The sequence below is a fragment of the Pipistrellus kuhlii genome, unplaced genomic scaffold (genome assembly GCF_014108245.1).
Source record: "Pipistrellus kuhlii isolate mPipKuh1 unplaced genomic scaffold, mPipKuh1.p scaffold_m20_p_7, whole genome shotgun sequence".
Classification (NCBI taxonomy): Eukaryota; Metazoa; Chordata; class Mammalia; order Chiroptera; family Vespertilionidae; genus Pipistrellus; species Pipistrellus kuhlii.
In genome coordinates this window covers 24,398,194-24,426,083 of record NW_023425573.1, presented here as the reverse complement: position 1 = coordinate 24,426,083, position 27,890 = coordinate 24,398,194, and the positions used below count along the sequence as shown (strand labels likewise).

General features: G+C 40.6%; 2 protein-coding genes across 12 annotated transcripts in view; one reads left to right on the top strand and one right to left on the bottom strand.

Moving 5' to 3' along the window:
- The window catches only part of LOC118709240 (nuclear body protein SP140-like protein), a 57,006-nt gene extending 51,240 nt beyond the window's left edge, over positions 1 to 5,766 (bottom strand). For all 3 annotated transcript variants that reach the window (XM_045575613.1, XM_045575614.1, XM_045575615.1), the window contains exon 1: positions 5,559 to 5,766. In XM_045575613.1, coding sequence (XP_045431569.1) covers positions 5,559 to 5,611 — 53 coding nt within the window. In that variant the 5' untranslated portion in view covers positions 5,612 to 5,766. The remainder of the gene's footprint in view (positions 1 to 5,558) is intronic.
- Positions 5,767 to 5,783: 17 nt separating this feature from the next.
- The window catches only part of SP110 (SP110 nuclear body protein), a 34,597-nt gene continuing 12,490 nt past the window's right edge, over positions 5,784 to 27,890 (top strand). The window contains exons 1-13 of one of the 9 annotated variants that reach the window (XM_045575616.1): positions 5,784 to 5,909; positions 6,507 to 6,655; positions 8,507 to 8,653; positions 9,061 to 9,208; positions 11,370 to 11,538; positions 13,422 to 13,679; positions 13,998 to 14,075; positions 14,956 to 15,039; positions 16,336 to 16,413; positions 17,335 to 17,403; positions 20,552 to 20,701; positions 22,642 to 22,695; positions 25,483 to 25,629. In XM_045575616.1, coding sequence (XP_045431572.1) covers positions 8,583 to 8,653; positions 9,061 to 9,208; positions 11,370 to 11,538; positions 13,422 to 13,679; positions 13,998 to 14,075; positions 14,956 to 15,039; positions 16,336 to 16,413; positions 17,335 to 17,403; positions 20,552 to 20,701; positions 22,642 to 22,695; positions 25,483 to 25,629 — 1,306 coding nt within the window. In that variant the 5' untranslated portion in view covers positions 5,784 to 5,909; positions 6,507 to 6,655; positions 8,507 to 8,582. Of the gene's footprint in view, positions 5,910 to 6,506; positions 6,656 to 8,506; positions 8,654 to 9,043; positions 9,209 to 11,369; positions 11,539 to 13,421; positions 13,680 to 13,997; positions 14,076 to 14,955; positions 15,040 to 16,335; positions 16,414 to 17,334; positions 17,404 to 20,551; positions 20,702 to 22,641; positions 22,696 to 25,482; positions 25,630 to 27,890 lie in introns of those variants that run through there. The other 8 variants (XM_045575620.1, XM_045575619.1, XM_045575621.1 and 5 more) reach the window with 8 other exon arrangements.

Below are 27,890 nucleotides of genomic sequence, written 5' to 3'. Positions count from 1 at the left end.
CTGACCGAAGGTTCTCACTGTCATATACAAAGTCAATAGTCAGTCTCCAGGCTCATCATCAGATTGGACATGACCTAGGAATGAATCAGTGAGTTAAAGATAAGCCAATGGAAACTTCTCAAATTAAACCACAAAGAGAAAAAAATATAAGGGGTAAAACAAAACAAAACAGAACACACTAAAATGATGAAACAATCTCAAAAAGATGTGTAAGTTGGATACTAGGGGATAAGAGAAAAATCAAAAGAAATAGTTCAAGTAGTAATTGCCAAATAATTTTTTCAAAAGTAATAATAGACAATAATCCACAGAGTCAGGAACCTCAGTAAATATCAAACTGGATAGATGCCAAATAATCTACACCAAGTCTTTTCACATTCAAACTGCAGAAGGCAAAGACAAAGAAATTTATTAAAATAATCCAAAAGGATGAGGAGAGAAAAATTTTATCTATGGAAGAACAAGGATAAACTTACATCAAATTTCTCATCAGAAGCCATGCAAGAAGGTAAAAAGAAATAGCTGAAGTGATGAAAAAAAAACAACAAAAACACCAATCTAAAAATGTTTAGTCTTTGAAATTAACCTTCAAAGTAAAAGAGAAATAAATATTTTCTCAAACAAGCACTGAGGTAATTCCTTTCTTGAAGAAATACCCAGAAAGAAATTTTTTTTTAAAGTTCTACAAGCAGAAGAAAAACTATATGGATCAGAAACTCATATCTACATTAAAAAAGGAAGAATATTAGAAAGAAATTAATGTATGTATAATCAGTTTTTCCTATTATAAATTGATCTAATAGGTAACTGCTTGTTCAAAGTAATGACAACTACTATGTTGTTATTACAGCATATGAATAAGTGAAATGACTGGTAGTAGTGTTATAAAGGACAGGCGGGAAGAACTTGTTACATCCTATTATAAGATGCATGCACTAACCATGAGGCAGTACACTATTATTTAAAATGGAGATAGCGCCGGGACCCGTTTGGCTCAGTGGATAGAGCTTCGGCCTGCAGACTGAAAGGTCCCAAGTTAGATTCCAGTCAAGGGCATGTACCTTGGTTGCAGGCGCATCCCCAGTAGGGGGTGTGCAAGAGGCAGCTGATTGATGATTCTCTCTCACTGATGTTTCTAACTCTCTATCCCTCTCTCTTCCTCTCTGTTAAAAATCAATAAAATATATTTTTAAAAAATATATTAAAAGGATTGCCTACACCTGGATCAGTGCGGTCGTGTGGAGTCCACCTGCGTGTGGTGCTCTCGCGGCCAACCTGGCCAGTTTAAAATAAATAAATAAATAAATAAATAAAAATAAAATGGAGATAGCTAGTAGTAAATATTTATTGCAAACCCTAGGTAAAGCAATGAAATGTTTTAAATGAAGTATAATTGATATGCTAAAAGATGGAATCATGAAATGCTCAATTAAAACAAAAACAAAAAAGAAAAAGGGAAAAACAAATAGAAACAAATACAATGAATAGAAAACAGTTGCCAAAACCGGTTTGGCTCAGACCCCTGAAGGCTCCCAGATTTGATTCCGGTCAGGGGCATGTACATTGGTTGTGGGCACATTCCCGGTGTGGGGGGTGCAAGAGGCAGCTGGTCGATGTTTCTCTCTCATCGACATTTCTAGCTCTCTATCTCTTTCCCTTCCTCTCTGTAAAAAAATCAATAAAATATTAAAAAAAGAAAAAGGGAAAAACAAATAGAAACAAATACAATGAATAGAAAACAGTTGCCAAAACCGAAAGAAAATAGTTATAAAATTATAGATATTAGTCCAACAATATGCATAATCACTTTAAGTATGAATGGTCTAAATATGCTGATTAAAACATGGACTTTGACAGAGAAAAAAGACAACATCCAACTATATGCTGTTTATAAGCAAGTCACTTTAAATACAAAAACACAGATAGGTCAAAAGTGAAGGGATGAAGAAAGATATACCATGCCAACATTAATCAAAGGAAAACTGTAGCTATATTAATTTCAAACTAAGCAGACTTCTGAACAAGTATAATTGTCGGAGATAGAAAGGGCATTATATAATGACTAGAGGCATGATGCATGGGTTCATGCACCAGTGGGGTCCCTCAGCCTGGCCTGCATGATCTGGCCAAAACTGGCTATCTGACATCCCCCAAGGAGTCCTGGATTGCAAGAAGGATGAATTTCATGGCAATCCTTAATGTGTATACAATTTAAAAAGTAGCACTGACTTCCAAATCAAGATGGTGGCATTGATATGCAGTACTAGCATCATTTTACAACCACATCAAAATTACAACTAAATTATACAGAACAACCATCATTCAGAACTAACTAAAATCTAACTAAATGGAAGTCCTACAACTAGGGAATTAAAGAATAAGCCATATTGAGACTAATAGGAGGGGTAGAAATGCAGAATGGGCTGATCCCACCTACATGTGGCAGATAACAATTAGGTGGGTACATTTTCTGAAACCTATCCCATAGAGCTGTCAGTCACCTCTCCCTCCCCACTCCCCCACTTCTCTACCCCCATCCTGGTGATTCTCTGAGATCCCGCTCCATCCAACTTCTGAGCCTATCTAAGCTGTTCCCAGTAGCTTTTCCATACCAATGGCCTGCCTTTACTCATGCTTCAGACTTTCTTAAAATTTCCCAAAAAAGCAGCACCTGGTTTCCATGTGCCTGGTTCCTCTTGTTAAGTTGCGCCAGGCCCGGCACTAGTAGCAGCCAGCTTTGGTTCATAGCTTGGTCTCTCCTAGGCACCTCCAAGACCAGCACAAGTAGCAATCATCTGCAGACCTCTTTGTAGCTATGCCAGGTGGCCCCAGAATCAGTACACCCAGTAAGCAGCTTCACACCACATTGAACTACCACCCACTATTGACACACTCAAGGGATGGATTCAGCAAGCACCAGAGCTCTGCACAGCTGATCATCCACAATAGTTACATCCAGTAACCCATCAGCCTGGGGGTAAATATCTTTCATGAGTATACCAACAGCAATAAAAGTTCAACCACAACCGGACGATGTACACAGCCCACAATGGGTTGCACCTGGAGGCCCAGCTGGAGTGAACCAGGAGGTTGTGTCACTGGACCCTGTAGGACACCTACTAGCACTCTACCAAGCACAGGAGACATAGCAGCTCTACCTAATACATAGAAGCAAACACAGGACTGCTAAAATAAGGACACAAAGAAACATGTCCAAAATAAAAGGACAGAACAAAACTCCAGAAAAAGTACTAAACAAAATGGAGACAAATAATCTACTAGATGCAGAGTTCAAAACACTGGTTAAAAGGATGCTCCGTGATCTTAGGGAAAGTGTATATGAACTTAGAGAGAACTTCAACACCATAAAAAAAGGCATGGATGAAGCCAATAATCAAAACAATGATTTGGGATATAAGGAAGCAAAAAACACCTAATCAGAACAACAACAAAAAAAGTTTTTCAAAAAAATGACAGTGTAAGGAGCCTCTGCGACAACTTAGTTACCACCTAAGGAAACTAAAGGGGAAGGAGGGGAGTGAAATATAAGCTTAATGCAAGCAGTAGAAAGGGAATCATAAAAGTTTGAGTAGAGCTCAATGGAATTGAAAACAGAAAAACATTAGAGAAAATCAATAAAACCAAAAGATAATTTTTCAGAAAAAAACATTCAATAAAATTGACAGACTTTTAGCCTGGTTAACAAAAAAAAAAAAAAAAAAAAAAAAAAAAACAGAGAAGGCAAATTATTAATAACAGAAACAAATAAATCACTATTCATCCCATGGAGGTTAAAAGAATAATACAGAAATAATATGGACAACTATGTCTACAAATTTGAAAAAAAAAAAATGAAATGAACAAATTCCTCAAAAGACACACACTATCAAAACTCCACAAGGAAAAATAGATCCTCTGAATATGCCTATATCTGATAAAGGAATTAGGTTAATAATTAGTAGCCCGTCTCCAAAAGAAAGCAGCAGGCCCAGATGGTATCACTAGTGAATTCCACCAAACCATTTCAACTGCAATCTCTTCCAGAAAAATGGAAGCAAGGGCATCAACTCCTAAATGATTTTATGAGGCTAACATTACCGCTGACCTCACTTCTCACTGCCTTTCTTTCCCTGCCTAAAAGCCAAAGTTTTACTGGACTACTAGCTCTACTCACTCATCTTCAAATGTCATGAGAGCAAATGGAGGAGTGGAGGTCAGGACATGTTCTCTGATGCTAGGAGAGATTGTGCTGGGTGTTGCGGACCCACCACATTGCATAAGTTTCCATAAATTATACATTGTTTTAATTTTTACCAACAAGAACATATTGATGTATTTAACTTGCCTTTTTAAATTATACTAGAGCCCCAACACATGAAATTCATGCACTGGGGGTATCCCTCAGCCCAGCCTGCATCCTCTCCAATCTGAGACCCATCAGGGGATATCCAACTGCTCATTTAGGCCTGATCCTGAAATCAGGCCTAAACGGGCAGTTAGACATCCTTCTCATTATCCAGGACTGCTGGCTCCCAAACATTTGCCTGTCTGCCTGCCTGATTGCCCCTAACCGTTTCTGCCTGCCACCCTGATCACCCCCTAACCACTCCCCTGCCAGCTTGATCAATGCCTACCTGCTCCCCTGCTGGCCCGATTGCCCTTAACTGCCCTCCCCTGCAGGCCTGGTTGCCCCCAACTTCCCTCCCCTGCTGGCCCGGTCACCCCCAACTGCCCTTCCTTACAGGCCTGGTCCCCCCAATTGCCCTCCACTCCTGCACTGGTTGCCCCTACCTGTCCTCCCCTACAGGCCTGGGTCCCACCCAACTGCCCTTCCTTACAGGCCTGGTCCCCCACAACTGCCCTCCTCTGCTGGCCATCTTTTGGCAGCCATCTTATGTCCGCATGGGGATGACCATCTTGTGTTTTGGAATGACATTCAATTTGTATATTACCTCTTTATTGTATAGGATTTTTAAATTGTGCATTTTAAAAGAATATTTGCTTCCTTCTCTAACCAGATGGGTATTACATCCTAGAATTAAAAAAAAAAAAAAAAAAAAAAAAAAAAAAAAAAAAGGCAACACTCGCTCCCCACTTGATTATATTAGTCCCTGTTGGGCACCACCTATTTTCAGTTCCTCTTATCAAGTGTTCAGAGGCACTGTATCAACTCTCAGGCTCTAATTAAAACTGGTTGCCAACTACCTGGAAACTGGAAAAGGTTTGACAACAATCAGGCATTTGACTGGGAGTTAATTTTTCTAAAAAGACCTTTTCTGGACAGAGCTGTCTGTGGGTGGGGATAGAGGAGGCATGGGGAAAATGAGAGGGTTGGGAGAGGAGGAGGAGGAGGGGGGTGAGAAAAGGAACTATGTAATGTGAATTATGTGGCCTTAACTTTTCCCACTTTAATTTTAAAAACCTAATGCACTCATTATGTATTTATTTGCAATCTCCTTCTCTTACATAACTATAAAATGAGGCTGGGTAGACAGAAATAATAACAGTAGATGCCCACCTTACCAGAAATGAAGAACAGGAGAAGACAGAAGACTGACCTGCAGTTGAGATTATGGTCTCCATCTGCCATCTGCTGGCCCCCCTGGGCCATGGAGCTGGACTAGGATCACCCTTGGTTAGACTTTCCCTGACCGTCTTCCCACAGCTCTAGGGAGAACAGCTGCCCATTGAAGGATCCTTCAGGTTCGGCACTCAAAGGGTAAAAGAAAAGTGAAAAGGCAGATCAGCCAGTATCTGTGGTGTTTGTCCCTCCCCCCAGCCTCAGAGGGCATTGTCAGTTCCGGGGAGGAGGAGCGTGGCCAGATCTAGGAGGAAGACAGGGGGCCATTTGTTTACCCAAAGAAAGAAGACGAGAAAGCCTAATTCAAAGGAATCAAAGTTGTCCTGAGGTGAGGCAGTAACTTTGTATGGGGACTAAGGGTGCTTCTCGTTTGTCCCATTCCCTTGCTGAAGTGGCTTGAGAAAGGAAAGGGACAGCTAGCCTGGCACAGCAGGGAGCCTGGGACTGGAGGAGGTAGGTCCAGACAGGGGACTGGGGACAGCCCCAATGCTCAGCATTATAAAGTGTGTTATAAGCATAGCTGAGCTGCCTCACTTCCCCTTTAATTTCTTGTTTGTTTTTTAAACTTGGACAGTTTCCAATAAATGTAGTCAGTTGTGTGACTGTCACCATCACCACAATCCAGTTGTAGAACATTTTCATTACCCAAAAGGTATAGAAGGACAAGACATGGGAAATAGAGGAGGATAGGGAAGCAGACCCATGGTGGCTTTTCAGATCCCCAGGACCCTGGGGTTGAACCCCTACACTTTCTCCCCTCTGTTCCCCCTCCCAGGCTGGACTGGATGGGGAGCAGCCCACCACCAGCAACCCCCGGTACCTTGTAACCTCACAAGTTTCCGGAGGGTGGAGTGAAGCTGCAAGTTCAGCCTTCAGCTTCCTGCACACACTGCTCAAAATACTTTCACTTTTCTTTCCTGGGAAGCCTGGCCCTCTCTGCTTCGTGTGCCAAGCACAGACTTCCTGCCTCGCCCTCTGGTATCTTCCTGCCTGTCTTCCCGTCTTCCAGGAGTAACCGCTGGCTGGTCCCTGCACTAGGGAAGAGAAGGAGCAGGTGGAAAACTCAGCATCCAGGTGGGTTTCCACTTAGCTGCTTTGTTCATGTTTGGTGATTGGGCTTTTAAGTTTCATTTCCTGGCAGCAGCTGCAGGGTGGAACTCCACTGCTTAAACTGTGCAGCGTACTCTCCGTAAAACTGTGTTTTCCAAAAAGCTAGAGGGCACGTGGATTTAATAGGAGACTACTGAACAGGGGGACAGACATAGAAGGGCACCACACATACAGCTCAACTTTCTCTTTCCTAAATTCTAGCCTGTTGTTGTGGGTGCGACAAGTTTGCTCGCCCAGATGCTCATCCTCGCTCTGTGATCCTGCCCCCTGCCCCAAATGGCAACTCATTCATTATCCACTGTGCCCGTGCAGTGACTAGTAGGGAAGCTGGGAGAAAGGAGAAAATAAGGGAAGTACATTGAGGATACATCTGTGGTGTATTGTAAACTTCTTATAGTTTTTCTTTAAACATATCCATAATTATTTACCTGAAATAAGTTTCTAGAAGTGGAATCTGGGATTCAAGGGAGAACATACTTTAGGACATTTGGCCATGATTACTAAGTTAGCCTTCAGCTTCCACCAGGAGAGTCTGTGGTTCTATCTCGGTCTATTTGAAAGGCAAACATGTTATTAAGTTATCTTTATTTGCACTGTCCTGACTACTAGTGAGTTACTCTGTTTTTCATTCTATTTATTGCGCAATTATATAATTGCCTGTTTATGTCTTTTGCTTTTTTTTCTATGTGGATGTTTGTCTTTTGTTGGCTCATTTTAAGACTTCTTCACATAATAAAAGTCTGAACACTCATAGATGAGACGTGGTATCAGGTGCTGGCGAGAAACGGGGCTGTGGTCAGATGAGCTCTCCTTTGCCACTGAATACCTTGGACAGGATACTTAACCTCTCTGTGCTTCATCCCTGGGAATCATAACAGACAAGGAATGGGGGGGGGGTCGCTTCATTAATTATTAACTATATCAATATCTAATCACTGTGCTGAACACTCAAAACTAATATAATAATGAATGTAAACTGTAATTGAACAATCACAGAAAACACTTTTTTAAGAGTGAGGAAACAGGGGAGTGTTCTGTTCTGAAAGCTGTTGCATAGTCATCCTAAATGTAACTCCAGGGCCCCTTCCTCTTCTTAGCGTGTCGTGTGTTCATTCTGACTTTCTCTAGTTCTGTGCTCTTTGCACTATCCTTCCCTCATGCCTGGCGTGGATGGTAGATTTCTTTCCCAGTTGTTCTCTATCCTCCAGGATTTCTTCACAATTATAGATGCCCGCCCCATCCCTACCCTGGCATTTTTTCTTGTTTTCTAGTACTGTTCTGCATTTTCTTTTTTTATTATCCTTTTTTAATTTCAACTTAAAGGATTTGAAAATGAAGAAAGAGAGAGACGGGTTACTCAATCTGCCACTGGAATCAAATCCTGGGAAATAGTCATTACAGTTCCATTTTCTCTTGGACATAAAATGGTGTTGGAAAAATGGGATCTCTGTTCGTTTTGTTTTTTATGTATCTCCAGATGTATGAATATTTTGTCAGTGCCTCTCTCTTCTTGACAATTTGTCAGGAAATGTCATCTGTCAACTTCCTGCTTATTAAAGTTACTATTTTCTCATGACCTACAAATGGTAAATTTTATAAATGTGTCATGGGCATGGGAAAAGGCACATGTCTAAGATATGAAATTGATACATAAATCAGTTAAGTCACCTTTACTAATCATGTCTTTTATATTCTTTGTATTTTTATTTATGTTTTGCCTATCTGTGTGTTGAAGATTGTAGGTGGTTTATTAAAGTTCCTAAGATTTATCATGTTTCCATCTTTTTGCCTGTTTGAGGCCATCCCCTATATAAGCATTGCTTGGGTGTGCCTTAAGCTGCAGTCTAGGAAATCATAAGTCAACTCAATGTAGCCACAGACCATAGTGCTTATGGCTGGGAGCCAGGAACAAGAAAGTCAGGATTTATTCACCTGCACCACTTCCAGGTTGCACAATTTAGGGTGAGCTATTAAACCCCTCTATGTCTCAGTGTCCTTGACAATAAAAATGGCTATGATCATAATAATCAAAGGTTTTGTGAAGGTTAAATAAGTCACTTCATGGGAAACCCTTAAAATCTGGCACACTAGAAGCTGTCAATTAATTTTAGCTATTTTTAATACCTGCCTAATGTTTAACCAGCAGCTCCTTTGGGATGTCAGAGTCATCCCAAAAGTGTTGGAGTTCACTTTTAGCCTCTGTTATTGCTAGGTATTGTCCTATATACCAGAGTCTTTGAGGCAGATGTTGCTTTGCAGACTGCTCAGGTATACCTTTAGAACCAGAATGCTCACTAAACACAGGGGGCAGCTTCCCAAGCTCCATAATGTCTTTGCTTACTTTTTTTTTTTTTCTGCCCTTTCCATAGAATGTTCAACATCACCCGAGACTTAAAAGAAACTCTTCGGCAGCACTTCATCTTCCAGAAGCTGGAGATCTCCTATGCCATATGCAAGCCATTTCCCTTCTTGGAAGGCCTCCGAGACAAATCCTTCATCTCTGAGAAAATGTACACGGTGAGTCATGTTGACCACGTTCACATAGCAGCCCAGTTCTCACCAAGAATGCCCAATTGTTGAAGTCCCAAACCAACCCCCCCGACCCCGCCCACACACACACGCACCCTGGATTTCTAGAGTTTAGAAGGCCTGGACTCAAATATTTATTGGCAGAAAAAAAGGATATCATAGGGTAATCTCAAACCAGGTGACTTAAAAGAAATAATGGCTCTGGCTGAGTAACTCAGTTAGTTGGAGCATCATCCTCATACACCAACATTGTGGGTTCAATCACTAGTCAGGGAACATACAAGAATCAACCAGTGAATACATAAATAAGTGAAACAACAAGTCAATGTCTCTCCCCAAAAAAATTACTAAATCAACAAAAACCAGTTTTTTATTTATTTTTTTTACTTTTTTAAAAAATATATTTTATTTTATTTATTTTTATTTTTATTTTTTTACATTTTTTAATTAAATTATCTGTGTACATATTTTAACATTGCCCCCCCCCCCACCAAAACCAGTATTTAATGTATTCTCCCACAGTTCTGGAGGCCAGAAATCAAAAATCCAGGAATTGGCAGGGTTGATTTTTTTTTTTTTCTGGAGATACTGAGCGAGTCTATTCCCTGACTTTTTTCAAACAAGATCACATTCACAGGTTTCAAGTGCACATATCTTTGGAGGGAGAGGATACCATTCATTCTACTAATGGCACCATTTTAATTCCTAAGAGCATGGCACCCATGGTCCATTCTAATGTGAAGAAAGGAAGACAATGGGATATGTCTATGTGTATAAAAATGGCACTCTTTTCATATAATTTGGGGTGTTTGAAGCATTTCCTGAACCTAGGGAAGTGTTAGCAGTGATAGAATCATCTCCCCCCAGGCTTGGCCTGGTTGGCTCTAAGCCCTCTCTTGATCATAGCCCAGCTGTCACTTCTCAGAGATGTCTCCATGACCTACTCCTAATTAAGACCTCCTTCATTATTCTTCCTATGATTGCCCTTAATAAAACTTCTCTCAACAATAATATTTATTTATTAATAATTTGTATTTATTATTTAACTAGAGGCCCAGTGCACAAATTTGTGCATGGGTGAGTTCTGGTGGCCGGCCCTGATCAGAGTGGGGGGACTGATCGAGGATGAGGCTGGCCAGGGGAGAAGCTGTGAGTGATTGGCCAGCCGGCTCTGCCCTCTGGTCGAACTCCCAGTCAAACTCCTGGTAGAGGGAACAATTTGTATATTAGCCTTTTATTATTTAGGAGGCCTATCTTCTTTGCCTGACAGTGCCCCTCCCCCATAAGGGGAGCAACATGTTAAACTTCTCCATTGCTTTGTACACAAGAACTAGACTAGTAGGTGCTCCGTAAACATTTGCAATCAATTCTCTCTTGCCATATTTGTCTTCTTAGCCATCCTCTCATCAAAAAGAATTTTCTGGGTCATCTCCCTATAGCTGGACCCTATTCAGGCTATCGCAAGTCCAAGAGGCAAAGAGAGAACACAGGCTAACAAAAATCAACAGAATAACAACTAGTTACTGACCCCTGGTCAATTACTAAAGTGTCCTTCCCAGAGCCTTAGAGAGTTAATTATACCATAACAGCCTTTGATTCCACTTTCCTTTCTTAAAATTTCTCTATTCTGCCAAAACCGGTTTGGCTCACTGGTAGAGTGTCGGTCTGCGGACTGAAAGGTCCTGGGTTCGATTCCGGTCAAGAGCATGTACCTTGGTTGCAGGCACATCCCCGGTGGGGGGTGTGCAGGAGGCAGCTGGTTGATGTTTCTCTCTCATCGACGTTTCTAGCTCTCTATCTCTCTCCCTTGCTCTCTGTAAAATATCAATAAGATATATTTTAAAAACAAAACAAAATAAAATTTCTCTATTCCCTCAAATAGAACTAAAATAAGGTTTACAAAACAGACTTATTTTAAAGAAGGCTAATTTATTTCTATGACTATCAAAATACATATATATGAAGTTCCCAAGTAAACTGGTAGAACTGTGATTTCTCTACACTAGAGAGTTTGACTATACATTTTGCATGAAATTCCCCCTTAAAAGAGCAAAATAGCTCTATTACAACTTAGAAAACCACAAATGTATAACAAATCTCTATTTATCTTTATAATCATGTATAATAATCTTTCATTCTGTTTCTAAAGGAGTCTATGGAAGCCTGTAGAAATATGGTCCCTGTGTCCAAAGTGGTATACAACATTCTCACCATACTGGAGGATCCATTTAATCTGTCATTTCTGGAAATGTTGTTCAGTCAGATCAATCTACGGGAATACCCCAACCTGGAGGCAATTCACAGGAGCTTCAGAAATGGTATGAGGCTTCTTAAATATCTCTGGGGCTATAGAAGCATGAGGGGGGTTGCTATGGAAAATTCGGGTTGTTTTCCAGCCCTGTGGAAGAGGCACTTTAATTGCTCACTTTCTCTTTGGAAAGGTGTGGGCCGTGCTCTCTCTCAGATGTGGCAGCAAGTGTAGCCTCTACCCCTGGTTCTCTAAGATGACTTTCTAGAGGGCACATATGTTTCTGTCTGACCTGTTTTAAGAATTTGGGAAAATGGTACAGATTAGCATACTGGACAGTCTCTAAGAAATGCATAATATGAGAAAATGCAAAGTACCAGAGACCTTTTCTGATGGAAGGACAAGGAGAGGAAGAGTAATGGGTAAGGAGAGATAATAAGAAGTATATCTTTTGGTGGTGGTATTATTTTCTTTTTGAGTGCTTGGTAAGTGCCAGGCAATATCCCAGGCACTTCATATGATTGTCTCATATCATATTTAAAACAATCCTGTGGAGTCACAATTATCCCCAAATTACACAGGAGGAAATTAAAGCTCAAAGTAAAAGTGACTTTTCCAAAGTTATTTGTCTGTTATGAGCAGAGCCAGAATTCCTACCTGGATCTCTTAATACCTGGGCCTGGAATGTTAATTACTCTACTAAAGAGGATAGCTTGGAGGCAGAGTATGATACTGGAGGAGAGAGAAAAGGGAGGGGAAGTGTGAACACAGAGGCAGAAAGAGGATATGAGAAAGACATAGAGCATGAAGCATACTTAGAGGGAAAAAGAACTGAATAAATAAAGGAGTAGAAAAAAGAACAGTGATAGAGATCGGGGGGAAAAAAATAAGAGGAGCAGATGGTAAAACTATTTCAGGTTTGAGGAGAACACGAGGTTCACTTATCTAAGAATGGCAGGGGAGAGAGCAGCAGAGCACTATTGTTGACAGCTCTTCATCTGCTCTCCAACACTTTTCCATCCACAGGCTCCTTCTCAAAAGAAGAAATGAATCCTTGGGCTTAAGGGGCCTCAAAAGAGAAAAGTCATCTTCAGGCAGGCATGTGGGCCCATACTCCTGGCAACACTGGGGCATTTCTAGGAGAAATGTTGTTCTCAAAGGCCATGCCAAGCAAATCTGACAGTCAGAGGGACCACACATCAACGTGCCCCTCTGACCTAGCTGAGCTCAAACTTCCTTCTTGATCTATTACTCTGTGATTTTTTTTTTCTGGGTCCCTCTCCAAAATCCCACCTTACTTGCCTTTTTCTGTTTACTGTTTGAAACAACTTTACTTCTGAAATAAATTATGGAGAAGAATCATAAGAGAAGCCCACCATTAGCCATGCCAGAGAACAGCCTGGGAAAAGTCATGGGCCTGGGGTACTAGGAATGGGAAGGAAGTTGGCTGTGGCCAGATCACAGGATACAAGGTGAGGAGGCACGGAAGCTGAGTCTGCAGAAACAAGAAACACTATGAAAAGAAATTTATATTTTATCTTATTTGCTATAGGGAAGTACGATGTGTTTATTTATTAAAACAGGGACATCTATTCAATTAAACCATTATTCATAATTATCTAAATTCTGAAGCCAAAATTAAGGAAAATCTAAAAAAATTAAATCCCTAGAGACAAAGTGAAACTCAACTTCATATTCGTTTCACTTTGTTGTTAGATCAAGGCTAGATACAGTTAGTATACCACTGCTAAATTTAAATTCATAAATTAAAAAAAGGCCACAAATAGATAGCGAGGACGATAAATCAATTCTCTACACCTGGGAGGAGAATGAATACCTCTATGCCCTCCCCCCGCCCCAACCTATTGGAAATCATGTGTGTAAATAGAAATCTCTTTCCTACATAATTCTGAGTCTCTAGGGTGCTGATGTGTGCTCCTTTATCAATTCCAGTTGTCGCTTCCTGTGGAGGATGGAGAAGAACTGTCTTTGAAGCCCCAGCCAACTCAACAGGTAGAAACCCCCGTCAGAACCTGCTGCCACTGCCTGCAGCCCAACGCCCCCCAATGAGATGCCCGACCCCTGTGCCCAGAGTCAGTCAGCCCAGAGCAATCCCACAGCACAGCAATAATGTCCTGGACAAGCCACCCAGCTCTGCTGGCCCTGCCAACGCTCTCCAAAGAGTCATCCAGGAAGGAAGGACCACTCCAGGTGAGAAACAGACTCAGTCCAACACCTGTACATTGCCAGCCTGGGTGCCTGTGGCCATGTCTACAACCCAAGGTCCCACCTTTGGGTTAATCTGCCCCTTCCATACACCCACCTCCATATACAGCCTTTTCTAAGACGGATTATATACACTGCGAGGGGCTTGGGTGTGGGGCCCAGAGCCCTGCTTCCATCCCTGGAACAGCCCAACCCTCTGCCCTTGGACCTTGGTGCTCCATCTGCCCCAGGCATTTTTACCCTTTACTCTCCTCCCCACACCCTGTCCATCTAACCTGCAATGATTTTCCTTCCTCTTTTCAGTGGTCAACTTAACATCCCACAAAAATGATGAAGAAGACTCACAACAGATGTCCAGCACTCCCCCTGCAACTGTGCAAGGTAATGTACTTGAGGCTGGCTTAGTTTAGCTCAAGGTAGCTATGAAAGGAGGATACACGCCTGCCAACCAGGAGGCCGGTGGTAAGAACCCGGAGACAAACAAAAAGACAAAAGGGAACCAATGCTCCGACTTGGCATAGGACCACTTGTCAGGGTCGCTGCCACAGCCAGTCGGCTCTGTGATGTTCAACACTCAAACACACTGTTCTGATTGACAACTAACTTGAGCAACACTCACACCACCATCCTCACCTGATTGCCCACCTTCTGATTGATTACAGGCCTTTCTGTTTCAACCCTATTCATCTTCATGTGGTTTGAATTCTAAGAGCAATGGTATTAAAATTATTAGAAAAGAGAACAACATGTTTAAAGGTCTGTAGGACCTGACTTAGTTTCTGAGACTGTGTCGCTTATTAACCTCAAAGCGTCATTATAAAGGAGTTGGAGTTTGTTAAATATACCATGGTATATTTTAGGTGCTGCCAGAAATGGTGTCATTAATTATGAGAATTAAGTGTCCTGTTTGGTCCAAATAATGTTTCCTCCACACATCTAATATATATGGTAATAGATATAGATATAGATATAGATATAGATATATGATTAAGGTTAACATCATCATAGAGTGAATAACAATGTAAGATTCCATATTCTAGATTTTTCAAAGAAAAAAATAGGTACCATAATTAAATTAGTAAGTAGCCATTGAAAGCAAATGAAGGCTCACTCTCCCATTCTGCCTCACCCTCACCAGGCCTTGGTATTCAGACTAGGCCCCATTGTTTTCTCCTGATAGAATAGATTGTTCTCTTTCCTCCTTCTCTGATCCCTGCTTGCTGGTCCTGGCATCTGAAATTCCTTTTCTTCTTCTGCTCAGTGTCCAGTGACCACCCGATCCCTCAAGCAAAAGATAAAGAAAAGGCTCAAGAGATGCCCCAGGCTCCCTCAGCCCATGAGCCAGGTAATTTTGATTTAAGCAACTTAAGTTCACCTTAGTTTTTGTCTGCAAAGAGGAGAATCCATTTGAACCTTCTAGAGACTGATCCTGACCACCAACATGGTGCAGCTCCTGGCTTCTCACCCAGCCCTTGGAGGCTTGGACAGACAGGAGACCTGAGCTCCTAGAGGGAGATAGAGTCCCTGGGAAAACAAGGTGAACTGGGAAGGGGACACCAATGACAAGGGATGGGAGCCCTCCTAATACCCACTGGACATAGACTCAAACACCACTAAGGGGTCTTCAAAGGGAGAAGATTCACCTTCCAGAGGGGTTGTGATGGGAACACAAAGAAAAGCATGAAGCCAGGCAAGACTGTTTGACTCACCCTCTGAGGCCACTTAAATAAGGCAAGGTTCAAAACTGCTCCATCAAAATGCAAAGCAAGCAAAACCACTGTGTGGCCCTAACACTGAATCAGAGCCCCAGACATGGATGGCCCTCCTGCCCAGTCCCCACCCTAACTGTGGGAAACAATCACTGTTAGCCCTCAAAATCCCTGCATGTTTAGGTTTTTAAAAATTGATATTATTTAAATAGTTTTAAATGCAACAAATTGTTTAAAGGGTCTATGCTTGCCACCTGTCCTAGTTATCTGTTCCTAAATAGGCCAGAATTTGATATGGATGTGAAGACAAAAAGGTGATAGCTTTCTTGAGATGGGTCTCTGTGATGGCTTTCTATCTTTGAGCCCTTCTGTCTTTCTTAGTGCAGCAGAAACTAAGAACTGTTGTATTTATTTGCTGTTAACAAGTGCTAGCAAGTACCCTTTGGCTCCGGCTTTCTTCAGCTGATATATATATATAAGGCACTTAGCCTTCTCAGGATGAAATAATCAGGTAGAACAGGTTAAAAATATCCATTCATAGACATCTAAGCAATAACATATATCTTTTTATATGGCAGACATTCACTTTCACTGTGGCTAACAGAATTCAAGGTCACCACTTCCACTGCTCTCAGCCTCATTCCCTGAGTGAGAGTCCCTGGTTTCATCTTCCACTGAGTAAGGGTAGTCCATTCAATGGGCCAAACTGAACCCTCCTCTACGGGCAATTGTTCCCTGGTTCTGGGGTAGTCATGTAAGTCACAATAACCACAAGTTTGATTGACTCAGGGCAGAGGTAGGAAGCCCTGAACTGGTGGGTCCACAGCCCTGGCCACACATGTCCTCCATCCTCCTGTTCTCACATCAAGCTCCTTCAGTATTTTCTCTTTAGCCCATCTGACCTCTGAAATGAATTCTGTTTCCCTTATCAGTGATAAGAAATGATTCTCCTGAACCAAATGATCCAGCAGAGCCCCAGGAGGCAGCCAGCACACCTCTCCTCAGGAAAGGTAAGGACTGTCCTCCTCTTATAGGCATCAGGAGGAGGAATGCGAAGCTGCATCCCGTTTTTCTGATTGGATCTTGTCATGGGCATTCTCTCTGTGATTGTAGTCATGACACTCAGGACTATTTGTTTCTGCAATTCCCTTTCACTGCCTCTACCTTTGAGGCCTTCATTAAATGATAGGAAAAGTGGAAGGCATTTAGAGCCATTATAATATGCATCCTTTGAAATTGCCTGTTCTGCAATCACCAAGTTCTCCTATAGCCACAACTTCATAAAGGGTTAGTCACACCTCCTTTAAATGACAATCCCACTTCCTGTGATGATCCTTTTTTAAACTTTGAGCTCATTTTCCCCCCCAAACTTCTGCCCCTCTTTATGCTTCCTTTTTTTTTTTTTTTTTTTTTTTTTTTTTTTTTTTTTTTTTTTTTTTTTTTCTCAAGAGATTAATTTTCCTCCTAATTCATAGAAACCCACCAGGTGGGAATTTCCTCCTTTCTGGTTCCCTCCTTCTCTCCAAGGCAATCCTTCCACCTCACCTGACTGTAGAATTCAGCATCAACTTCTCATAGGATCTGCATCCTAACCAATGCCCATACCTATCCCAGCTCATAAAGCAAGTTTATCTTGATCCCCATCTCTCTTCACTTGCCTCCATACCCCTTCCCTCCAGTTCACAGCATAGCTTCTAGAAATGCATTACCTGGAATTATTCTCTTCTTTTCTTCATGTCTCTCCTGCCTCTGCCACTTTAGAATTTCTTCTCTGCCATTACTCCATGAAGCAGCATTACCTAAGGTCACCAATGACTGCCTAGCCATTGTCATTTGAAAGCCAAACATAAAAGTTGAGAATTGTTGGCATAAGACAATTGAGAGATCTATGTGTGTAGCTATAAAAGATTATATGTATTCTGTCTTTTTAGGAAAGAAAAGAAAAAGAAGTATGTGGTCAGTTCCTAAAAAGAGACAACAGAAAAAAAGACTTCCCAGAGGTAAGATGACAGTAGAAGAGGAGGCTGGAGTCAGATCTGTCAATGGCTCCACATTACATTTAAAATACAATTCACCTTCCCACACCTTGACCTACAAGCTCATGCTTGTAGGTCAAGGTGTGGGAAGGTGAATTGTATTTTAAATGTAATGTGGAGCCATTGACAGATCTAATCAGTGAATGACACTATCCAATTTTAAACTAGACAAGACTGATTTGGGTGCTGTGTAAAGAATGAATTGGAAATAGAAAAGAATAGAAATAAGGAAACCATTTGGAGAGCAGATGTCATGAGAGTTGATAGTAACCTGGATTCAGATCAAGCAGTGAAGATGGAGAGAAGAGGACCAATTCAAAGTCAGTTTGGAGGTGGGGTTGACAAGACTTGATAAACTGGAAACAAGATGAAAAAGACAGTGATCTCAATTTCTGGCTTGAATGTCTGGGTGAATGGTGGTTCCTGTTGCTGAAAAAGGATATAATATATTTGGAGGGAGATTTTATAATTTAGTTTTTCACCTGTCCATTTCAAGATCTGTGCTAACCATCCATGCAGTTGTGCCCAATATGTGATTTGCCAAGAACTGTGACCGGATGACTTATAACACCACTTGCATAGTCATATTCCTTAGATATACGACTACTACAGAAACACAAGTCACCTGGGTCAGGGAAAATAATTTTTATTGATAATCACAATTGCAGCGTATATCCCTCACATGCATACCCACAGGCAGCAAAAAGAGTTGATGGAATCTTTCTATGTGAATGGCAGATTACATTCTATAGACAAGGAATGGAGAATAGTGGGTTTGCTGTTTTTATACAGGACTAGAAAAGCATCCTGGGTCTGTACCCTAATTTTTTGGAATTTAAATGTATCTTTCCAAGAGCTATAGAAACCCTAGGTATCCTTATCTTTTACTTAGAGTTGTCTCCAAGTTCTGGTCTCATCCCTTTTTACCTGGGCTATGATGAAGAAAGGAGAAGGTGGTACAAGGTGAGGGTAGAGAGAGGCCAGATCATGTGGCCCTCACAGGGTTTTGGGAGGAATTTGGAGTTTATTTAACTTGAAATTAGTTACCCTGTTGCCAAGCCAAAAAGTAAGCCATCCTTGACCACCCGATTATCTACCTTAATATATTGACAAGTTCTATTGGTTCTGTCCTCTCTTTGCTACACTAAAATCTGATGGTTTCATTCCCATGCTTACAACTTATCCATGACCTTCTAGTGCTTTTAGAATAATGTTCATACTTCTTAGTGTGATTGACAATGCTCTTTCCAATCCAACCCTTCTCTTCCTCTTTAACTCCATCTTTTCTCACTCAAAACTCCAGCTGACACTCTGAACTTCATTCCTCCTGTTTCATTTCTCTCCTCTTTGATCCTTGGTATATGCTCCTCTCTTTGAATAATACATTCTGAGCCTACACTACTTCCCATTAATGTTTGGCTATCTCCTGTTCATCACTGGTGTTGGCTTCAATGACTACTTCAAGGTGTTCTCTGATGCTAAATTAGATAAGATGGTTACATTGCATGTTCCCATAGCACTCAGCACTGGCCCTTTGGGAAGATTCCACATACTCCATTGTAATTACTACTTAAGTAATCTGTCTCTTCTAAGCTAGATGGTAATCTCCAGGCACAGAAATCAACATTAATTATTACCTGAATGGGGGGGGAAATGAAAGAAACCATATTTTCTATATCCCATAATTTGAAGAATGATCTGAAAAAAGATGGTTTGTGATCTATTATTATGCTATGCAGAGTCACAGGTACCACTACCAGCATGTGATCTTGATATAAACTGAGAGTTATTGGAGGGCAATCTCATGGCAGAGAAATAGAACCACATAATTCTCTTTCTTGTTATCCCTAGTTTAGAGCAGGCATGGATGGTTTGCATGCCCTCTGGCCAGCATGCCAATACTGAAGCATCCACTCTCATAGTGCACTAAAGGTTTATGGAACTGAGAGCAGGAACATCTATGTGACTATGCAACGGCACACACTCCCCAGTCAGAGTGGCTTTGTTAGAAATGGGGAGCTCCCGGGGCTTGTGTTAAGCTGTTCTGTTTGAGTAACTTCCCTCCTGAGACCGTCCTCTGCTAAGAAGATGCCAGGCCCTTCCAGATTTGGCTTTGTTCCTATATTATTTACTTTACATTTAATTAATCATCTTTATTAAAAATACTAATAACACCTGAAAAGAGATACCACATTCTGAGAAAAAAAAGAACATACATAATCCTACTAAAAATATACATATTATACTCTTGAATGCAAAAAAAAAAAAAAAAGGTGGTAGTCTTTATTTTTGGTAACAGTTCTCAACTTCTCTGAAACCCTCCTTTTGTGACAAGGGAAAAACATGTCACAAAAAAACATGTTAAAGGAAACTGTTAGGCTCTTTTAGGTGGTCCCAGTGAGTTTTGGATAAATACTAAGTAATTGCCATGACTGAACTCCCTGGATACCTCCTCTCCAACTTTTAGCCGCTCCTGCTTCCTCCATAAGTGGCACTTGAATGTTAAAAAATAAATAAAAAGTAAAAGTTTATCTGTCCATCTTTTAGGAGAGGGCGTATACTGTCCCCCTGGCTTTCAAAGAGATATTCTTGCTCTAAAGGGGATCAGTTTCTAAAGTCCACAATCAATGAAAATTGTGATCTCTTTCAACAATGAGGCGGACTCACGCTGCACTCACACACACCCATCCCCCACCCCCATCTCTCCCATACCACACATAGCCCTGAGGAACCTGGGGAAGTAACTTTAGAAAGCCCCTCCTCTGCTGAAACAAACCACCAGGCCATTTTTACTCAGATGTGGCCACCTCCTTTTTGCAGCTGTAACTCAGGCACAGGAACCAGAAAATAAGCTCCACTGCTCTGGGATTCTCCCAAATTTCTCTGGGTTATTTCAATAGGTACAAAGAGAGAGACCAGGTGGTGAAATTTTGGATGGGGGAAGGGAATTAAGGCACACACAATAAAATATATATAATTACAGAAAAGTAGCAGGAGAAAAGTGAGGCACGGGGTACAGAGATCTCAACATTTGGGGGCTAAAGGCATGAGAAGGAATGTCACTAAGAGGAGATCCCAATGGAAACTACTCACAAATCCTTATTCGGCCCAGGACTGACCTCACCTGGGCACAGAATCCAAGAGAAGCTCCAAATGGTGAATCAGGAGACTCAAAGGAAGAATGACTCAACCAGGAACACAAAGGTGGCGATAAGGACCCAAAAGGCAAGGACTGAATGTGCCCAGACATCTGGACCTGAGGGTAAGACTGGTGACAGAATCTGTCATTTGAAGGCTCAGTATGGGTCTCTTGTGCAGCAGGCACAGAATTAGGTGGACATGTGAAGGAGGGAGCAATGCAGGGAAAGACCATGAGGTATGACAGGAACAACAGAGAAGGCACAAATGCAGGTTACATCTGAGGAGTTTTTGTTAAAGAAACAGCTGTGATTACAAGGTACAGCTGACCCCAGCTGGGACTTAGGGCACAAAGACTATAAAAAGGATGTGTACTCAAAGATAGAAATGTAATAAAATTAATAGTTTTTACTGCCTCATCAAGAACATTCTTAAAACTGGTTTGCTTTTCTTTTTTTCTGGTGAGTGACAGTGAGGAGTAACCACTCCTATGGTTGGTTTGGAGACACTGCTTTGATTTGTCCTAAGGCACCAGCAGTTCTTGATCTATGTGTAGAAAAAGCTCCATAGTGACAAAGACAAAGGATACTTTGTTATGAAAACAGCTTTGACCTCACAAATCTCCTAAAAGGGTTTCTAGAACTCCTCAGGGGTTCATGACCTTCCTTTGAGCCTCTGGTCCAGGGGTTCGGATGACTGCTATCTCATTGGCTGTGCTGCTGCCCTGAGTGGGAGCTACCTGGTGATGGACACACAGGAGGGCACCGTGGCGGTTCTAGAAGATGTGCAACCTCCAGCCTTCAGCTGCAGGGTGTGCAGGGTTCCTCCCTGGATCTCTGCGAGATTCCCCATGAGATTTTTCTAGGGCATGTTTACTGAGATCCGAACAGAATGGCATTTATTTTTTTGAGAGGTCAGTGATGACACTTTAGATATGAATGAAGCAGAGTCCCCAGGACCCACCCAGCACGCCACCAAGAATCACACAAGGTACAGATGAGGGATTGTGAGTCTCAGAGTACAGTCTCTGGAGCCCAGATTCAGAGCTGTTTTACTCTAAGCAAGAGTTTCTCAGCCCTCTTTTCATTATCACTGCCCTTGGGAGCCTACTTGCATGTGTTTTTTACCTAATCCAGAACACACACCCCCATGACATTTTAATATCACAAGATATATGTTGATTTAGGGACTGCATATATTTATTTATGCCTTATACATAAAAAAGAGTAAGATTTCCCCCCCCCCCCCCAGGAATAAATTTTTGGCCAGTATCACCACTACTGAGAATTCATGCACTAAGCATATTCTTGGCATTTTATTGGAAGTGCCCAAGCCTTAGATCAAGTTTTTTCTTATATGTCTCAATCTCCATGACTGGAAAGAGAACATCTCATCATAGACACAAACATAATAGTATAACTGAGCACAAGCAACTGATGATGATGTTGGCATGCGCTCATGAACGTCTGCATGTTAATTCATTCTCACCATGGCTACTGTTTATGCTCCTTGTACTCACTGTTGAGGCGGAAAAGCTGAACATCCTTCTGTTTGTTGGTGATTTTGGTCATTATATGACAACTTACAAATCACAACTTAAAAATCCCACATTGACTCACAAACAACAAATATCTAGTCATTGCCCCAAAGAATGTGTTAAGTTTGACCACCTTTGAAATAAATGACCATTTTCACAATTTCTCCATTATAAATTTCATATATGTCACCCAATTTCTGCTTCCTCCATTGCACTGACTTCTATTTTCTTTCACTTCCAATTTTCTCATGGATAAATTCTATTTATTTTCACAACTGCCCTTGGAGAAGTGTGAGTAGTTTATTCAGTTTTACAGATGAGAATACTGAGAAGTGTAAAAGGTCAAATGGGTTTTAGACGATTCTCTGCGTACAGGACTCATGCCTCGGAGCCATGATTCCCCATCAGAAAGGAAGGGACAGAAATAGCGTTGTTAAAGCTTTGTCATCTTAATATTGTCTGAAATGAGTGAGGTCAACAAATGTAAAGCCTGCTTATTTAAAAATAACTTTGTCATTACTTTGTAGATCCCCTGGATGATGGAAGCAGACTGCCTCTGAGGAAATCTCCGAGGAAAAAGGGTAAGTGTAGAATCTGGATGTTCTCTGTCTGGGTGGGTTCCACGTCACTCTTACCAGTTGTCATATGCTGTGTGTGTGTGTGTGTGTGTGTGTGTGTGTGTGTACATATATATTCTATTAGTCTATTTTATTAATACATTTTTATTGCAAATTTCATGCACATATCTTCATGTTAGTGTTCCCTATTTCTTTTCTCTTAACTGCATAGCACATTATTGTATGATTAACAATTTAAGTCATCACCTATTGATGAACAATTAGGCTATTTTCAATTTTTATATGAAAATAGAAATCATATTCACATGTGTTTTTTTAATTTCTTTATTGATTATGGTGTCACATAATTGTCCTGATCCCCCCATTCCCATCCTAAACCCCTCCCCATGTATGCCCTATTTACATGTATTTGTATCTTTCCACACTTCTCCAATAATTTCCTTGGAATTTCTAAATGTGAGATTACTTGGTTTCAATCTTTTTATCTTAAATATCGTATATGTCACGCAATTGTTCTGTCAAAAATGCAGTTGCTTACATTCTCTTTAACAATACAAGAGTGCTCATTAACTATATCTTCATCAACTTAGATAGGATAAATTTTTTAAAGTGTGGGGTATCCTTAAAACCAAGCAATGCATTTTTATATTTTTAATGGTCTGAATATAACTTTTAAATAAAGTTATTATTTGTATTTCTATTTTAATCATTTTAAATTTATGTTCTTGCCCCATTTTTTTGTGTTATTCATCTTTTGTGTTATTTATTAAGGATATTTACTCTCTATATTTTTTTATTTTTTGTTTTAATATTGTGGGGATGTTTTCTGAAGTGTGGACATTTTTAAAATTTTTAATGGTCAAATCTATCTTTTACCTTTATAATTTCTGGCCTTGAGTTTTGGCTAAGAAATATTTTATATCTAAATCTTATAATAATCTCTCTCTATATATTCTTCAATTCTTTAAAAACCAAGTTATAAATTTGAATAAAAAGACTTTATTTAAACGTTAACAATTTAGTATATCTTTATTACTTCTTTATTCAAGTTTTTTAATTTCCAAGTAAAATGGAAATTAAAATGGAGTACTTTTTTTTTTACATAGATCTCATGATTTTCTTCTTCCTCAAAGTGATGGAAAGACAGAAGTAAATTGATTTATAAAGTATTGACATCTAGCTCTTGTAGATCAATTTGTGTGGCCATGAGATATATTTTTTCTATTTTAGAAAATAGACAAAAAAAATATAGCTGCTCAAGGGCAAAAACAAGACAGAAAAAAAGGCTCCTGAAAAGTAAGCAAGAAGAGTGAAGTCATCACTTCCTTGCTATTCATGAGGTCCCTCACTTGCAGAACAAGCATGGTCTCTTTTCCAGGCACATGATCACCTGGTGTCACGGGAACATGGCTAGTTCCATCCCTGTCCCTTAAGCCACCCTGTGAAAGGACTTCTCCTCACAAAAAAGGACCCAGACATTCTGTCGTTTCCAAAAGCTTTTTTTTCTTACCATTGGAAAGGAATGGGGGTGAGGTGGGCAAGAGGCATCAGACAATTTTGAGATTAGGAAATGTGTCTAGTACAAGTTGAGAGCCAGGAAGAATAGATAAAACAAATCTGAATGTGCAGGAAGGATTCAGATTCCCCACATTACGCTGGAGTTAGATTTATAGTCACTGAATGCACCAAACCACCTACTTATCATGCATCTGCCATGAAACTTGTGTTATTTTCCTACAGGAAGTAACAATTCATGAAACTGCATTTTTCTGGCTCCTTTATTCTCTCTGCTGTCTTCATCACCCTGTTCTCCTTCTCCTCTGCATTCTCTCCCTCTTCCCTTTTTCCTCTTCTTTCTCCTTTCCTTTTTCTACAGCTCGAAATATGCTAGTAGGTGAGAAATCGCTTGGATTTCCTACCTTATGGAGTACTGGGTACCCTCTAAAGGGACCTTATCTCAACTTCCAAACATGCAGCATCACATGAGCTTCCCTGCTTTAGATATACCTCATTTTCCTGCTTCTTTCCAACACCCTCAATCTTGAGGATGAAGGGACTCAGACTTCTTTCTGTGCCCTCCTCCAACCCTTGTCTTTTCTCCCAAATCCCAACCCTAGTGCCTGCTTAGGCTGGAGGAAACTTACTTTTTATCATATGCTGAGTTTTTGTTACCAGTGACTTGTATGAAAATTTTACATTCAGACTTCCAAATCTTTCTTCTTGGTACATGAAGAAAATCTTTGGAACTTAGAAATTCCCTTTGTTCTCAGCAAATTTTGTGCTTCAGGATGTGTAATGTCTCCAAAATGGTTTCAACTGAGCCATGACTTCTCAGTTCTAGCCAGCATCTGCCCTACCCTGAAACTTATTGATTTAATAACTAGGGAACCCTAGGACACTGAGATTTATAAGGATGAAAAGTTCATAATTCTAGTAATTTCAAAAATATTAAATGCCCTTGTATATTCATTCAACAAAGATAAATTGGGTTGAGGTGGGTGGGTCTTGAGAAATCATCTGAGAGCAAAACAGACATGGAGCTTTCAGTCTCACTGATGCACATGTAATTAACAAAAAGAGGAGTCGAAGGGGAATACAGAATCAGAAGGTGTATTGTGAGAAGGAAGAGGAGTATTTATAGAAAAACAGAAAGGTAAAGTGAGGTATAGGGATGCAGGATTTCCCGGTAGTGTGGAGTCAGGGAGCATCAGAAGAAAGGTCACGAACGGGAAAGAGGAACTGCATTAGGGACCCCAATGGAAACTACTCACAAATCCTTATTTGGCCCAGGAACCACCTCATCTGTGCCCAGAACCCAACAGAAGCCTCAAATGGTGGATCAGGCAACTCAAAATAACAACTCAACCAGAAACCCAAGGATGATGACAAGGGCCCAAAAGGCAAAGACTGAATGTGCCCAAACATCTGGACCTAAGGGTAAGGCTGGTGACAGAATCTATCATTTGAAGGCTCGGTGTGGGAGGGTTTCTCACGCAGCAGGCACAGTGTTAGGTGGACATGAAAAGTTAATATGAGAAGAACAGAGTGTAGACAAGAAGGACATGAAGACAGCAAAGATCTCCTCAAACTTTTTAAAGTGGGGGCCAGATCACGGTCCCTCAGAGAGCTGGAGGTCCGGACTATATGAACTACTAATTCCTACTGTAACACCTCGGCTGCGCTCACTGCCCAAAAAACCTGGCGGGCCGGATCAGACTCCTCTGCGAGCCGCATGTGGCCCGCGGGCCGTAGTTTGAAGACCCCTGCCATTGTTGGAAGAAATAAGTATGTCCCCTGGGTGCAGTTGACCTCAGCTGTGCCCTGTGGACTCACATGACCACTTCCCAGTGTCGACTGTTTACATTTCTATTGGTAGAGTCACCACTGTTCCACTGAATCTGGGGCTCCTCTCTGATTCAAGGTGACCTAATGAGGAGACTGTCACAAATCCCTAAAGTGGACTCATTCTCAGTAGTATTTTTTACTGGTGAATTTCTAAAAGTGAAGTCAATTGGTCAATGAGTCTACATATTTAAAGTGAGCATTTAGTGATAAGCAAATAATTGCTACTTTAGACTCCCATTAATGAGATCTGGACATCCTCTTTCCTACACCTTCACAATAATGAGACTTCTGTGTAAGACAACTGAAAAGCATAAAATGATATTCCTCCAATGTTTCTCTTTGAATTTCTTTGCACTATGCATGTGGTTAAACATGCTGTTACAGGTTGTATAACTGCTCATCAATATTTCAGAAGATTATACACTGAGTGGCCAGATTATTATGATCTCTGAATGCATAATAATCTGACCACTCAGTGTATATCCTATATAATAAAAGGCTAATATGCAAATTGTCCACTCTATCAGGAGTTCAGCCAGCAAGCAGGCAGGCCAAATGCCCATTTTCCCTCCCCCTGGCCAGGCTGGCTGGCCTCCACCCATGGACGAATTCATGCACTAGGCCTCTATATATTTATATTAGCAGATTAGAGGCCTGGTGCATGAATATATATATGTGTGTGTGTGTGTGTGTGTGTGTGTGTGTGTGTGTGCGCATAATATATATATATGCATAATATATATGTGCAATATATACACACACACACACGCACATACACACACATCCTGAGTGACCAGATTATTATGCGTTCAGAGATCATAATAATCTGGCCACTCAGTGTATATCCCTGCTCTGTGTACTCAGGAATGGCCATGAGACTTGACATGACAAAGAAAAGTGGGCAGATGTGAGAGGGTCAGTTCCAAACCAAAGATATGAGAGCCCCTGTGTTTCATTCTCTGTCATTCTCAGCAATGTTAGGCATCTCTGTCCCAGACTCCATGAGTGTCAATGGAGCGGGACCTATTCTAACTTGTGATCAATAAACAGCACCAGGAAGAAGTAAACCTGTGTTTTTCTAAACCAGCATTTAGCAAACTTTTTTAAAAAGGGACCAATAATAAAAAGGGACTAGTTTTGGCTTTGTTGGTCTTACTGTCTCTTTGCAGCTACTCAACACTGTCATTGTAGCACAAAAGCCACCAGAAATAAATATATATAAACAAATGGACCTGACTGTGTTTTAATAACACTTTATTTACAAAACTGGCATTGAGCCAATTTGGCCCTCAGGCTGTCGTTTGATTACACCTATAAATAAACTACCAAAGTTTGGGACAATCGTAAATGACCAGAACCTATTTTTTAATAAAATTTTTATTAGAATTTTTTTTTAAGGATCACCTGTTCATATATGCCATTTTTGTATAAGAATATTCTTTTTGTTGTTGTTGTTTAATCAAAATTAACGCTTTGTTATTGCAATTTTTCTTGTTTTGTTTTTGTCTTCTAACTTAAGAAATTTTTGGTTATAGAAACCTTTTTTAAATTTGTGTTAGACAAGTCAGTTTATCTTTTCCAGTATGTTTTATGCTAGAGTTTTACAACTTGGTATTCTTGGCCTCTACCAATCAGAGGCCAATAGCACTTGCCTCCCAGTCATGACAAAAAAACAACAACAAACAAACAAAAAAAAAAAACCAAAAAAAAAAAAAAACCAACATGCCATATAGCTCCTGGATGTCAAAATCACTCAGCGTTGAGAATCACTGCTTTATGCCCTGTACTTCTGCCTTAAAACGTTCTTCCTATATAATATGTAAAAGGCTAATCCTTTATTAACTCATAGTATT